Source organism: Glycine max, chromosome 9 (assembly GCF_000004515.6).
Source record: "Glycine max cultivar Williams 82 chromosome 9, Glycine_max_v4.0, whole genome shotgun sequence".
NCBI classification, from domain to species: domain Eukaryota; kingdom Viridiplantae; phylum Streptophyta; class Magnoliopsida; order Fabales; family Fabaceae; genus Glycine; species Glycine max.
In genome coordinates this window covers 44252246-44265694 of record NC_038245.2, presented here as the reverse complement: position 1 = coordinate 44265694, position 13449 = coordinate 44252246, and the positions used below count along the sequence as shown (strand labels likewise).

Genomic DNA, 13449 nt, shown 5'->3' with positions numbered 1-13449 from the left:
TAATTTTTTTGTAAGTTTGTGTAATTGTAAACTATCTTTTACATAATGAAATATTATAACCAACTAATTCAATCCTATATAATTATTTTAAATGTTTATAATAGTTAATTTAAAATTATAACTAATATTAGTATAATTTTTTTATTAGTTGACCATATGAATTTTTTCACACGTAAAATGATTAAAATGAATCTTTTATTAAAATAATATCCAACGATAATTTAGGAACCAGAACAAAAAATAAAATAAAATTCAATGCAGTAAAAACATATTTTTTGATAATGAAAAAAAACAAATTATTTAATTTTAATGCAATCGAAACGTGCACATTGATATAAAACGCTGTCGTTTCAATTTGCTTTCTCATCGGTGGTCTTCTTCGTCCGTCGTGATTGTGTTAGGGTTCGCAAAATTGCAGCTTCCCTTCACAGTTTTCGTCCCGAAAAATCCATAGTATCGCGTGACACGGTACGCTATTTTATCACTTGTCTGCGAGTAATTAGGAGAAAACTATTTAAGCTTCTGAGAAGGCTGTTAATCTCTGTGCATAGCATTGAAGCACTTGAAAGATGCAGAAATTGGGAGAGTTTAAATTACCACCTTTCTTCAATTACCCACCTTACTTCACGTAAATTTCCTTTTTCCCTTTTGTCTTTTGCTTTTCTATGTTTTGCATTTATTTTTTCAATTGTGAATGCTTCGGGTTGGTATAGTTTTTTTTCCAACTAATTAACTAATTTTCAAATTGAGAAAAGAATCTCTTATTTTCCTCAATGAATAATAATAATTAAAAAATGACGAAATTCCTAATAAGCACTGTGGCAAATTTTCTGTTAACATTGAGTTTTGATTACTTCCATTTTGTGGACATTCTATCGGATCCAAATATCCTGTGCCAATGTTTGCAGAAAACTTAGCTATTTTATAGTTGCTGGGACCTGTCTACTGCTTGTATTGGATATTTTATTAGGTTGCTTGTGATATTGTATTATTGTTGTGTGAATTGTGATTCAATTGTTTTGCTTCTTTTATATGCAAAATTCATTGCTTAGGGCTTATTTATAAGGTTATTGATAGTAAGGCAATCTTTAACTAGTGGTTGATTATGCCGGTGACCTTGGCTTCTACCTTTCAGTTTGCAGCCAGTCAGAGACACAAGAGAGAAGCAGATACAGCTATGGAAAGATCTTATTTTAGATTTTTGTAAAACACAGAAGATATTTATAATTGGGCTTGAAGAAGAATTTCCACTATTTACAAATCATGGAATTGAAAGTAAGCTCAAAAGTCAAAATTCCTGCTTTTGTGTCATTTATGTCAAGTTGACAAGTCCCATAAATGCTCCTTTAGTTTTTGATCTTGCTTATTGCCACCCTTTTGTTGTATGACTGTTTTCAGTTTTTTCATCCTGCAGGGTCTCTTACTCATGAAGCCAGAGAAGCTTTCCTTTCAGCATTAGTGTCTGAAGGTATGCTTCATTCATGTCCATGTATTTATGATTCTTGTATTTGGCTCAGAGAAAAATGTCTTAAGTGTGTTATTCTGATTTGACAGGGCGTGCAGAATGGATGGATAAAGGACATAGGAAATGTCTTATTCTCTGGCATCGGATTCAAGATTGGGCTGATATTTTAATACAGTTTGTAGGTTTAAATTATTAGTTTGATAACCACTGCCTTCAATTAGTTATTTATTGTGTTGTTATTGAATTTGCTTTAATATGAATCAGGCAAAAGATAATGGGCTGGAAGATGGTGTTGTCACAATAGAAGAAATACGATCAGGCACTGAATCTCAAGGAACAGGTAATCTGTTAATGCTTATAGGTTGTATTTGGTTGGCTATAATGTGAGACAGGACAAGTTTGATGATTATTTGCTGCTTCAATACAATTGTCTTATGTGTTTTGAGGTGTGCAAGTATATTTTTAGGACTTGATAGTGGTTCTTTTTGTAGGTCTTTTTTAATAATATTGTTGCTTTTCAATTTGTTTCCAATCAATCTGGTTGAATCAGACCTTATGTGGTTTCTGGTAGTTGTGAGATAGATGGAAATTTGAATAGATATATTTCTTTACCCGTATTTAGATTCAATTTAGGATAAGATGAAAGTCATCGTGGCAGAGAATCAATATGCCAAAAAGGATTTTTGGGTATGAACCATGGTAAAAGAATTCCATAATTCTTGGTTTATCTTTACATTATTGTTGCTTTTGAAAGAGTATTTAAAGAAGTTTTTGCTGTATTTTTATCTTTCTTAAGGATGATTGGAAAGTGTGCAAGCATGGAATAGATATAAAAACAACTAAAATGTAAGGGTCTGCACGGGGTGGTTGAAAGAGTTTAAGCTTTGAAATTTTTAAAAAGGCAGTTTTTAGTTAGTTTCAATTTTGTGATTTGTTGCTGTCTTAATATTTCACCATTAGTAGTGACTTAGAATGAAATATTCTGTTGACCAACGGTAAAATAGTCATCTGATTTAAGTCAGCACCCTTATGAACCACCATAATATGTATTCTAAAGAAATATGGTGCTTGGACAACCTTTCTCTAATTTATTATGATAGATGAAACCCAGTTGATAAATTTTTCTGTCATTTTCCATTTCATGATGGTTGCTTCAATCAGAAACTGTAAATTCAAAAACTTAGCTAACCAATTTGTTTAAGTTTATGACTTTATACTGATATGGTCCAACCTTTTGTGTTAACATGTTTAAATAACTGTTTGGGAATGGATTATTACAGCAGAATAGTCGGTATTGGGAAAGATCATGTTATATTGTGTGTTTGGAATGGAGAGAGTGGTTTCTGTGGTTGCTGCACTGTCGGACCAAATTCAACATTAAGCTTGAGAATGGGAGTGCAGATAATTCAGAGAAGAGGAAGATGACTCTTCATTTTTTTAATTTCAGAAAGTTTAAAAATAAGGAAAATGAAAATTTTTAAAAAAGAGAATAATAAATGGTTAATATTTAACCTAAATCAACGGAGATTACTTAATCATTTAATCCCTGGTTAATAGAATGTCTTTGGAACAACACCTGTAGTTTAAAGATTAATTAGGATGAGTTAAAAGTTAAGTGTTTGCTTGCAAAAAGGTATACAGTTTAGAGGGAGCTTGTATACTCTTGTTCTTAATATATTGTAGTTATTTGCTACGTGTTAGGATTTCGAATTGTTTTGACTGGATTTGGTTCTCATTCTTTTTATATTTCTGCAGATCTTCATGGAATAGATCGAACTATTTTGAATCGAGCACTGAAACTATTAGAACAGAAGGGAAAGCTTGTGGTCTTTAAAGGAACTTCAACTGATGATGAAGGAGTTAAATTTTCTTTATAATTGTTTTGTGTATTAATCTATTGAATCTTGGGGGATTTTACATATGTAACCAACAGGGGAATCTTTTGCTATCTACTTGATGAGTTTGTTGATGTGCAAGGTGTGTAAGAACCAGCTGTAGTAAATTGCTATCAATTTTCATTTCGGGAGCTTTGCTGTGTTAAGTGCTTAGCTTTGTGGCTATTGTAGTTAAATTAGTGAAACTACGCTCCCTGTGAAATCATGAAATTCGTAAATAGGAGGGGTTCCAACGTGCCAAAAGCTATCCTAGTATCAAACATTGATATTATTAAAAATAATGAAGTTGCTTCTGTGTCAATGGTTATATGTCTGCGTCAGTCAGTCAGTTACTCATACCACTGCGAAGTTGTTCTCATATATTAATAATACAATTATTTCAAATGCCATTTGGTTTCAAGTTTGGATGATGCACACCAGAGTTAAACAATAGCAATGCGGTGTTTGTATCATTACCTACAAAGGTGGATGAAACACACCAGATGTAACATTTAGTTGAAGTTTGTGATTAATGAGCCATGTCATTTTAAGATTTGCAGGTAGTTCATAAACTTTTTGGTCTTCTTCTATAGCCTCCCAAAGATCCTATGCTTCAAGATGAACATTATTCATCCTTGCAAATCGTGTTTTATAGTACACCTCACAAAAAAAAAGAGACAAGTGGTGGACTTGTAGTAAATGAAGTATTTGGTTCCATTATGGTTTCTCTCAATAACTCAGAAATTCCTTAAGACGAGCTTTGGTACTAATTTGCTGTTTTTTTTTTTTTTTTTATGAGAGCAGCAAATTAAGAAAAGAAATAGACACATGAAAAACTTTATTGGATGACTCTATAAATAGAGCTCAAAGCTTATAAGAAGAAATAGATATACACCTATTATAACATCGTCCTAAATGAAAAGAAAAAACAGAAACAAACATTCAAAAGACTTGCAACTGTTAAAAAAATAACAAATTCCTAAAAAAACACTTCTTCAAATACTTGTTTGTGAGATGATCCAGTATAACCCCTCTAGAAAATCTGAGTTTTCCATAAAATTCTGTAGGCGTTTCATATAAGTAGATGCGCTTCTTATCAGGACACTTGCGGTTTGAATTATTTTTTTCACGCACAATATGCATAATCTTGCCTGGAGGATGAAGAGAATGTCTATCCAAGTTGACTGATGTTGGAACAAGACAAGCACTCTCTTCTTCAGTGATGTGTTGGTTGTGGTTGCTTCTTTTTCCTTAGCAGGAATGTTAAACAGTTCGTCTTCATCATCATCTGAGTCAGATCCTTCACTAGAAGAATTATATTCGTCATCATCTGACACAGAATCTATGATTACGTGTTCTTCAGTCGAAAGAGTTTCATAACTTGTCTCGGATGATTGAGAAGCCTTAACCAAGTCATCTGATGTGTCAATATTCTCATGCTGGGGCCAGGGTAACAAAGAGTGAGTTCTTTGTTGATGCTTCTTCACAACCTTTACCCATAAAGAAGAATCATTAACATAAGATAACTAAAAGATGTATATATAATTATAAAAATGCCAGCAAGAACAGTAGAATTTGTCAAGAGCAATGAATGAATTAATAGTTTCCTCATATTATGTATGGTTTGATATATAAATGAAGGAGCAAACTCTTGTTAGAGTTTAATTAGTGAATACCTAATAGAAGACTATATCCCTATAGAGCCCTCACTGAGTACTTTCAATGTCAAATATATATAAAGAAGGGAGCTTGAAGCTAGCAGCTACCTGGGTGCAACGAGTTACTGCATGTCCTGTGATGGCTTTTGCAAATGATATGCGAGATCCAACTGCAGTTAGGATGTTTTTATCCTTAATCAGACCCTGTAAATTATTCAATCAATATTATATATATATATATATATATATTATGCAGTGGCCTAATGAAAGCCAACTTGAGCAAAGAATAAACCATTTTTTAACAGATAACATCTTCAGAAATTAGTCAATCAACATGTTAGTATTTGAGGAAACCATCTTAATTAGGCTGGGAGAAGTACTTTGAGCATGCACCCTGTAAATGAAATTGTGAACAGAAGAAGCTGACAATGTAGGCACTATGTCATAGCCATTTATAGTGGAAGTGATAAAGGGCTTCCTGAATTCGGCTAACTCCAATGTCATACACGCAGCTGAAAAAAAATACAGTTGTGAAAAAGGATAGGTCAGATCATATCAGAACACATATATAACCTATTGAATTGGATAGATCAGATCAATAGAAAAATTAAAACTCTAGATGTAAGTTAAAAAAGTTAGTATAACATATATAACCACATGCCTGGTCCAAATGTTACACAAGTACATGAAGAGAACTGCTTCATTTCTCTAAGCATTGTCAACAGTGCAGCAGTACCACCACCAAGTGAATGCCAACCGATCTATAGAAAGATTATTATAACAATAAAAAAGGGTCAAATATAGGTTGAGCTACATGATTGAATAAAAAGCATACAGAAATTTAATTTATAAAATATTGAAGCAAGAATATGGCATTTAAAGTAAAAGAGTACTTATAAACATACATTCACTGTAGTCCATTAATCTTTTTCCTCAATTATATGATTTATCTCCTTGTTACTTTTTCTTCTACATTTTTTTCTCCTCATCTGTCTCTACCTCCCACACTAATTCAACTCAAAATGTACTTTTATATGTTTCTAAAGTGAAAACATGGAAAGTAAGAAAGAAGGAAATGGAATAATTAAAAAAGGAAACACAATAATTCCCTAACTTTTCATTACGAGCTCTCAATTCAGCCTGCTGGACTGTGTACTTGATAGGAACAGAGGACTAGGCTACTCTATGCTACTCTACACTAACAGGTAATTTTATAATTCTTTCTTGCCTTCTTATTTTATTACTGCCATATTTATAATGATTTCAACAAAAGATAAGATATGGCATTCCAAAAGGCCATAACAGAAAAGGAAAATATCCTAATAACATAATTGCAACAATATCCTAGTTAGTTATAACTGCTGTGCTGAGCTGTCCAAAGCAAGGAATATCCTAAGGGGAGGAAGATCAAGCACAGTCACGGATGTAGGCTGGTGTCGTATTGCTATCAGTAGTGCATGTTTGGATATCCGTTGCAAATGAACTTTGTTGACAAAATGAAGTTTGCAAAAACAGCCCAACCTTCCTTTTGTGTTCAGTTTGCGGTGGATCATTGGATTTAGTTTTGGAATTCGTAAACAATAAGGTGGAAATCAAACATGTTCTATAATGTTCTTCAAACAGAATTTAGTAACAACAGACTAATAAATAATAATAATATATACCTTGATTTTGAAGTCGGGATTTTCATGAAGAGCATCAAGTAATGTAGTGGTGCAGTGTCTTCTAATCCAACGAGCTGCAGTAACCATACCACGGTGTGCATGTCCAGAAACTGTGTTGTTCCACGGATGAACACAAACAAACACTTTGATTCTTTGTCACGTATCACTGTGAAAGCCGGCTTTAGAATCTGATATATACATATATAAATTAATCTTCAGTCAGGCTAATACATATTTAACTATTGATTAATTGATTGATATGAGAAGGCAATGTGTACCCGAGCTGTTCTCTTTCTCAGGAGGACATCCTCCTTGGCGAATCCAGCAGCAAATAAAAACGCTCCAAACCGTTTTTTTCTGCTGGGGCTTTTAGCTTATTAGACATAAAATTAATTTAGTTAGTTACTAGGAGTTATTTGAGTAAATTAATTGGTTACTCAAATTATAATTACTAGAAGTTATTTGAGTAAGTTAGTATTGGTTACTCAAGTTAATTATTTTTCATCTTTGTATAAATACATCAACTTTGTAATACTTTGATGAATGAATGAATTGAATGAATCCTAAAACTACTTTTCATCTATCTTCCATTTCTTTTATTCCTAATATAGCTACACACAATCACTTCTTTCATCGCATTCACTTGCATCTGTTTTCTTATCCTACATTTTCAAAATTTTCAGTTCAGATTAAGTGAGAGTAGAAAACTGGAAAAGCATCATGCATGCATGTAAATTTGGAGAAATATAATTATTAGGTATAGTTCCTGATCACCACCTGTCTATCGGCCATCAATCAATCTCTACGCGATATTAAGTTTTTAAATTTTAAGAAAAAACAATTAATGACACCTTGATTAATATGTGTCATGTAGAGATGGGTCGAGATGTATGGTTATGTGTGGTTCAGAACTACTAAATAATTAGGAACCATGCAAAAACTTTTAGTGAAGAAAAAAAATATTAAGAGAAGTTGGAAAATGGAAATGACCTTGTCCGTGGCAGCGTGAATGATGGCTGTGGGCAAGTCGAAGTGAACACAACTTGCATATTGTTTTTCGGCGCCTCCGGTGGCATCTGTTCAAGCCTCCCGGCAGCCATCTTAACCACTTTTGACAAAATCATTGTTCTAAGAAGGAAACTCGATCGGAAAAGTTAATGTAAGAAGAAGGAAGATATAATGTTTCGTTGACTTTGTGCAAAGGAGAGTGTGACCATATATAGGAACATGTGAAGCCAGTGTTCCTTTTTAAAAGCCAAAGTGTTCGAGAATATTATTAATTAAAAAAGTATGGACATAGCACAAGTTGTGCATGTCCAGCCTTGCTATTATGCAGAGAATGATTAAACTTATCAGCTTAAATGCTTATAGATTGCCACAACTAGCCAATTACTAGTGTGAAATTATAATATACTCTACCTAACTAATTCAAACTGAGATACCCATCAAATGTTAAGAGGTACACCAATATATGACTATAGTGAGTACGTAGTTACTTGTTTTGGGTTGATTTCAAAATCCTAATGCAAGAGATTTCTTTTTTGAAATAAAATTTTACCAAAACTTAAAGGAATATATACCAGAGATAGAACAGAACGAAAATATAAAAAGTAATGAAATAGAAAGAGATAAATTTTTTTTTAATGATGATGCAATCATAATTTATTGTTGGTATAACTTTTAAGGTGTAAAAGTTATAAATTTATCATATATATAATAATTTATGATGAGATGACAACACTTGTATTTTATGTACGGACATAATCGACGCAGGATGCAATTACTTACAGCATTATAATGGGGTTTCCACAATTACAATTATCAGACGCAAGCAATATATATATATATATATATATATATATATATATATATATATGTATGTATTTGGTTAATTTGTTTCACGTTTTTCAATTATGTATGGAGATCTGTCAGTTTTATGCATGCCAAAGCAATTTTGATTGCTCTGCACGAGTATTTATACCTGCTCCTGTAGAAATATGCTATGTGGATTATGTTTTGGGGAAAGGCTATGCTAAATAGAGAACGCTGTAATCTGCTTCTGCCCTATGTTTTTCAATAATGCTGATACATCTTGTGTTAAGCTTGATATGTGTTTAACAATATTCATTTTACTTAATAAACTTTTTCTTTGAATCATCTCTAATCAGGATGCAAACTTCAATTGTTCTGAATTATACTGAGTTCAGATTTCTTAAACATGTGATTAGAAATTTGAATCACAATTAATACTTATGGAAAATAATCTTCTTGTGAGATTAAAAACTTTGGTGGCCAGACAGATACTTATTTGCATTCATGTGTCACACATTGATACTATAATTACACAATTAATACTTATGGAAAAAAAAATCTTTTTGTGAGATTAAAAACTTTGGTGGCCAGACAGATACTTATTTGCATTCATGTGTCACACATTAATACTATAATTAAAGAGTTCAATATTTCTTTCCAACTATAATATTCTTTTCTCTCTAGCTTCCATTTCTATTTCTTCTAATCACATTAATTAACACCAATATAAATCCAACCCAATATAACATTATTAATAAATCTCTAAATTAACGCCAACAAAATAGAAGAGAAAAAAAAACTTCTAAACATTGTTGATTTTCTTCTTATTCCAATTCTGACATTTAACTCAATAAAAAATACTAATCATCCCCCCATTTTGAGGTATTGGTGTAAAAGAAAAGATAGATAGGAAAAAAAAATAAAGAAAAGGTAGAGGGGAAAAAATAGATGTGCTAAATTATGTAATAAAAAAGAAAAGAAATATATAGAAATAAAATTTAAAAAATGTAAAATAATTTGATAAATAAATTTAAAAAATACCTCTAACTATTAACTTGAATATTCAACTGATACCAACATTTTCCTTTTAAAAAAAGAAACCGATACCAACATTTTAAACCTCTAACATTTAACAAAAATAACTAATTTAAAAGATAAAATCACAACTATCACAGAAATTAAGTAAAAATCAACATGGTGCCTTGCTGGTGCTCCCTTGACAATTTCAACGACAAAAGAGTGCAGTACAATTAAAATTGACTTGGGTCAATGATGGTACTAGTAATTTATTGAATTAAAAACAACTTACGATGTACTAAGAAAAACAAATGAATGCCAAAGTTGATGAGACTCTTTATTGAACATAAATACTTTTTCTTTTCTTCTGATCGAAAATGGCTAAACAGCAGAGCCAGCCCAACAGGTACTTCCGTACTTATGTTACTATTGAACTAGAAAACAACTATACGAGTAATGCACAAACAAAAAAAGACGATAAATGATGCAGGGTGAATAAATATGTGATAGTTGTTTTATAGAACGCAATGACGCCAATTTCATCAACTACTTCTATATCCCTATTTAATTTCTCATGGTACCCACTAAGCTTCCCCCTTTCTTTTAACCGTTCTCAATCTTGATTTGAAAATGCCTAGTTCATAATGTTAATTTGCACGAACGAAACAACGCTGCAGGAGAGAAAATGGGTGGACGGATCCCAAAAAGTTTATTTTTGTCTTTATTCAGTTCAAGATTTTGATTGGATTATTTGAATCTGAATGCCTCTTGATTAAATCTGATTGGAATTTGTAGAAAGTTACAAAATTAGGAAAAAAAATCTCATTAAATAACTAGCAAGACATATAAAGGTCATAAGAAATTTAAGGCAAGGTGGAGATTTGTTAATTATATGCCTTAAATTAAAAATAGTAAATATTATTTAAGGTAAATTAATATAAACCATATATATTAATTTAAGTAAATTAATATGGACCACATGTAAGTTAGAGGTTTATATTCTTTGGATCCTATTATAAAAGGGTCATTAAGATTTATAAATTTTCATTCCATCAAGAAACATCAGAGAGTTTTGAGAGATAAAGAATTCAAGAGAATTCTTCTTTGTAGTTGTTTTCTTTTCTCATTAATAAAAAGATTCTTTGCAGTATAATTTTCACGTCATAGACGATTAAGCACAACAATAATAAACAATATTAGAAAAGTGTGTTAGAATCTCTTAGTAGCATTTCTCAAATCTGATAATATTTTAGATAAAGTTGAGTTAATTTGAATTGTTGATATATACATCAATTTTAATAGTTAAATTTAAAACTGTTGAAGTATAAATTTATTATTTAGATAAAATATCAATATAATTATTTAAAAATTATACATTTTAAAAGAATATGACACTAGACTATAATTTGGCCTATTGACGACTCAAAGACCTGAACTCAACCCCAGACAAAATAAAGCCTCATTTTTTAACCCCAAATTCATCAAAATTAATTTTGGACCGATTCAAGTTAGCAATGAGTCATGAGTACCAATCGTGGAAAAATCACTGCTTGAAAACAAGATTTTATGGTAGACCTCCATTGTAGTTCGCAAACTTGATGTTCTTGACTGGGTATTACAAACCCTTTAAGTTGTCTCTAGTAAATAACTCCATTTCAAAAAGATTGTTTTTACGTCCACTTGATGCATAGTTTTTTTTTTTAATCAGCAAAAAGATTTATTAAAATGGTACCAGAAGTACCTATATAAAATTGTAACTTGATGCATATATAGTTAAATTATGCATGATAGTCAGATTAAATCAGTCAAAGGTCTAGTAGTTTATAGATTTTTGTAACTAGTGACAAGGTATAAAATAAATCAACACCGTTTTTTTAGTGAACCCTTTAATTAATCTCGCTTGAACTTTTCTAGATAATCGATCGTCGTGTGCAAGTGTTCTTTTAAATATCCACTTGCTATAACTAGTTGCTACAAACACGATACTTTAATTATTCTTCTAAAGCTTCGCCTTGGTTTTTTTTACTTGTTTCTTGTCTAGAGACTTATTTTTCATCAACTTCTTTCCAAACATTTTTCTAAAACCAATCCCTAAGAGGGACCAATAGACTCAACTAAGTCAGCACTTGAATAATATTGAGAGTTAGATTGATACCTATCCCTTAGATGGTTTGCCTTTTCGATTTTCATGTGACTGCAGATGAGTTCTTGCAACCTGAAGAGTGAAGACTTTTCCTAATTTTGTGTTTGAGACGACTCTTTAAGTGGCTCGGTGTGGGTGGGATTTTTTTTAGCAGAAATTTCTTGTAGATCGAGTTTCATAAATCTTCATCCTTTCATCGACAAGTAATGAATCTTCAACTAATAAAGATTTATTGAATTAATTTGGAGAGTTAAATACATAAAACAATAAGACATTCCACATATAATAATATAAAACCTGTACAGTATATAGTTTTATAAATATTACAAATTTAAATAGAAATTATATTTTTTGTAAATACTTACAAAAATTCATGAGTTTACCGTAAAATTACAATCACACCTCCTCCGCTCAGCAGTAGTCTCATCACTTAATAGTTATTTTCTCCTGTTTCGAATATAAATAAAACAATTTCTTATTTCTTGATTTTAAATATAAATAAATCTTCATTTAATTTTGTATAATTTAATAAAATTATTTTTTAAAATATTCTTTATTTAATAGGGTCGAAGACTATTTTTTATGCTTGTTACTAAAGAAACAAGTCTGCCACTAAGTCTGTCATACTCCTCACGTTATTTAAAAAACAAGCGGCTGACTTGTAAATGATGTATCAATTTGCTTTCATTATGTTTTTTTCTCAACTCACAATTCGCATAAGATAGAAGCTCTAATACTATTTCATTGTTTTTATGAGAGCACACATAAAAGAAAAGAAAACATGTTACGTAGAGGAAGATGAAAAACTAATGATATGATGATGAGATAAAAGAAGATAACAAAATTTGTATGAAATTATGTGTAATTATTATATTATTTTGTATTATTAGCTTGTGATCATGTAAATCAATTTATTTTTAGTCTAGACATAATCTTAGCAATTTTATTTGGAGAATCAATCAGTATAACTCAATCTTAAGAGATTTTACTGTAACTCTCTTGTATATATTTATGCCTTAGCAAAACATGAAAGATAGAACAACATTGTTTTGTTATAGATTCTTTTATGATATTAGAGTCATTGTTTGAAATTTGGCGATAATAAGTCATCATGAAGAGGAAGCTCCTAAGAATGAGTCTCATAAACAAGAAGAACATAAGATGACAAAGAAGACTATCACTGTATGAATTGAATTCCAACAACAACTCGGGAACTGATGAGGAAAAAGAGGCATAATGCGTACAAATGTTGTGCATAGTGGTGAAACAAGTGCAGACACCAAGATCTCAAAAGGAGACAATTCAGGTTTGATTGGGCTTACTAGCTACAAAGTAATTGCAGACGCTAGTAGAATTACTAAATGCTCAGAAAATAAACTCTAATGACAAGATGACAGGTGAATGTGATACCAATACATGGATAATTGACACAGGGACTTCCAATCACATGACTGGAAATCTAAATCATATGCATGAACTACGAGATATTCAAAGTTGTCCAGTTGGACTTCCTAATGAACAACATACAACAACGATTAAAGAAGGAAGCGTGGTGCTAGACGAAGGCTTAAAACTTACTAATGTTCTCTATGTGCCTAAATTAAATTGCAATTTGATATCTGTTTCACAGATGATGAATGAATTGAAATGTGTTGTTCAATTCACTGATAAGTTATGTGTTGTGCAGGACCGTATTTCAAGGACACTGATTGGATGAAGATATCCAGAAGTGATAATGGAACAAAATTCACATGCATGAAAATATATTTTCTTAATCATGAAATAATTTTTCAAACATCTTGCACAAAAACACCCC

The 13449-nt window shown here is 31.3% G+C and overlaps 2 protein-coding genes across 3 annotated transcripts; one reads left to right on the top strand and one right to left on the bottom strand.

Annotated features, from left to right (window-relative positions):
- Positions 1-341: 341 nt before the first annotated feature.
- On the top strand, positions 342-3491 carry LOC100803388 (vacuolar protein sorting-associated protein 25). 2 transcript variants are annotated; one of them, XM_006587553.4, is made up of 7 exons: positions 342-468; positions 552-628; positions 1136-1275; positions 1415-1468; positions 1555-1643; positions 1730-1805; positions 3221-3491. In XM_006587553.4, the coding sequence occupies exons 2-7, from the start codon at positions 570-572 to the stop codon at positions 3340-3342; spliced, it is 540 nt and encodes a 179-aa protein (XP_006587616.1). In that variant the 5' UTR covers positions 342-468; positions 552-569; the 3' UTR covers positions 3343-3491. The 2 variants fall into 2 exon arrangements, with proteins under 2 accessions (XP_006587616.1, XP_003534298.1); XM_003534250.5 differs by having other exon boundaries at positions 342-628.
- A 689-nt stretch (positions 3492-4180) lies between these two features.
- On the bottom strand, positions 4181-5556 carry LOC102664603 (uncharacterized). Its single transcript, XM_041005084.1, has 3 exons — positions 5378-5556; positions 5106-5201; positions 4181-4829 (listed from the first exon to the last, which is right to left on the bottom strand). Exons 1-3 carry the CDS (start codon positions 5384-5386, stop codon positions 4335-4337), a joined length of 600 nt encoding a protein of 199 aa, XP_040861018.1. The 5' UTR covers positions 5387-5556; the 3' UTR covers positions 4181-4334.
- Between the last annotated feature and the right edge of the window lie 7893 nt (positions 5557-13449).

Coding starts and splice junctions, on each gene's coding strand:
- LOC100803388 (XM_006587553.4), top strand. CDS start 570: ATGCAGAAATTGGGAGAGTTTAAATTACCACCTTTCTTCAATTACCCA. Junction 629..1,135: donor AATTACCCACCTTACTTCAC/GTAAATTTCCTT, acceptor TCTACCTTTCAG/TTTGCAGCCAGTCAGAGACA. Junction 1,644..1,729: donor CTGATATTTTAATACAGTTT/GTAGGTTTAAAT, acceptor AATATGAATCAG/GCAAAAGATAATGGGCTGGA.
- LOC102664603 (XM_041005084.1), bottom strand. Junction 4,830..5,105: donor CAGTAACTCGTTGCACCCAG/GTAGCTGCTAGC, acceptor TTATGGGTAAAG/GTTGTGAAGAAGCATCAACA.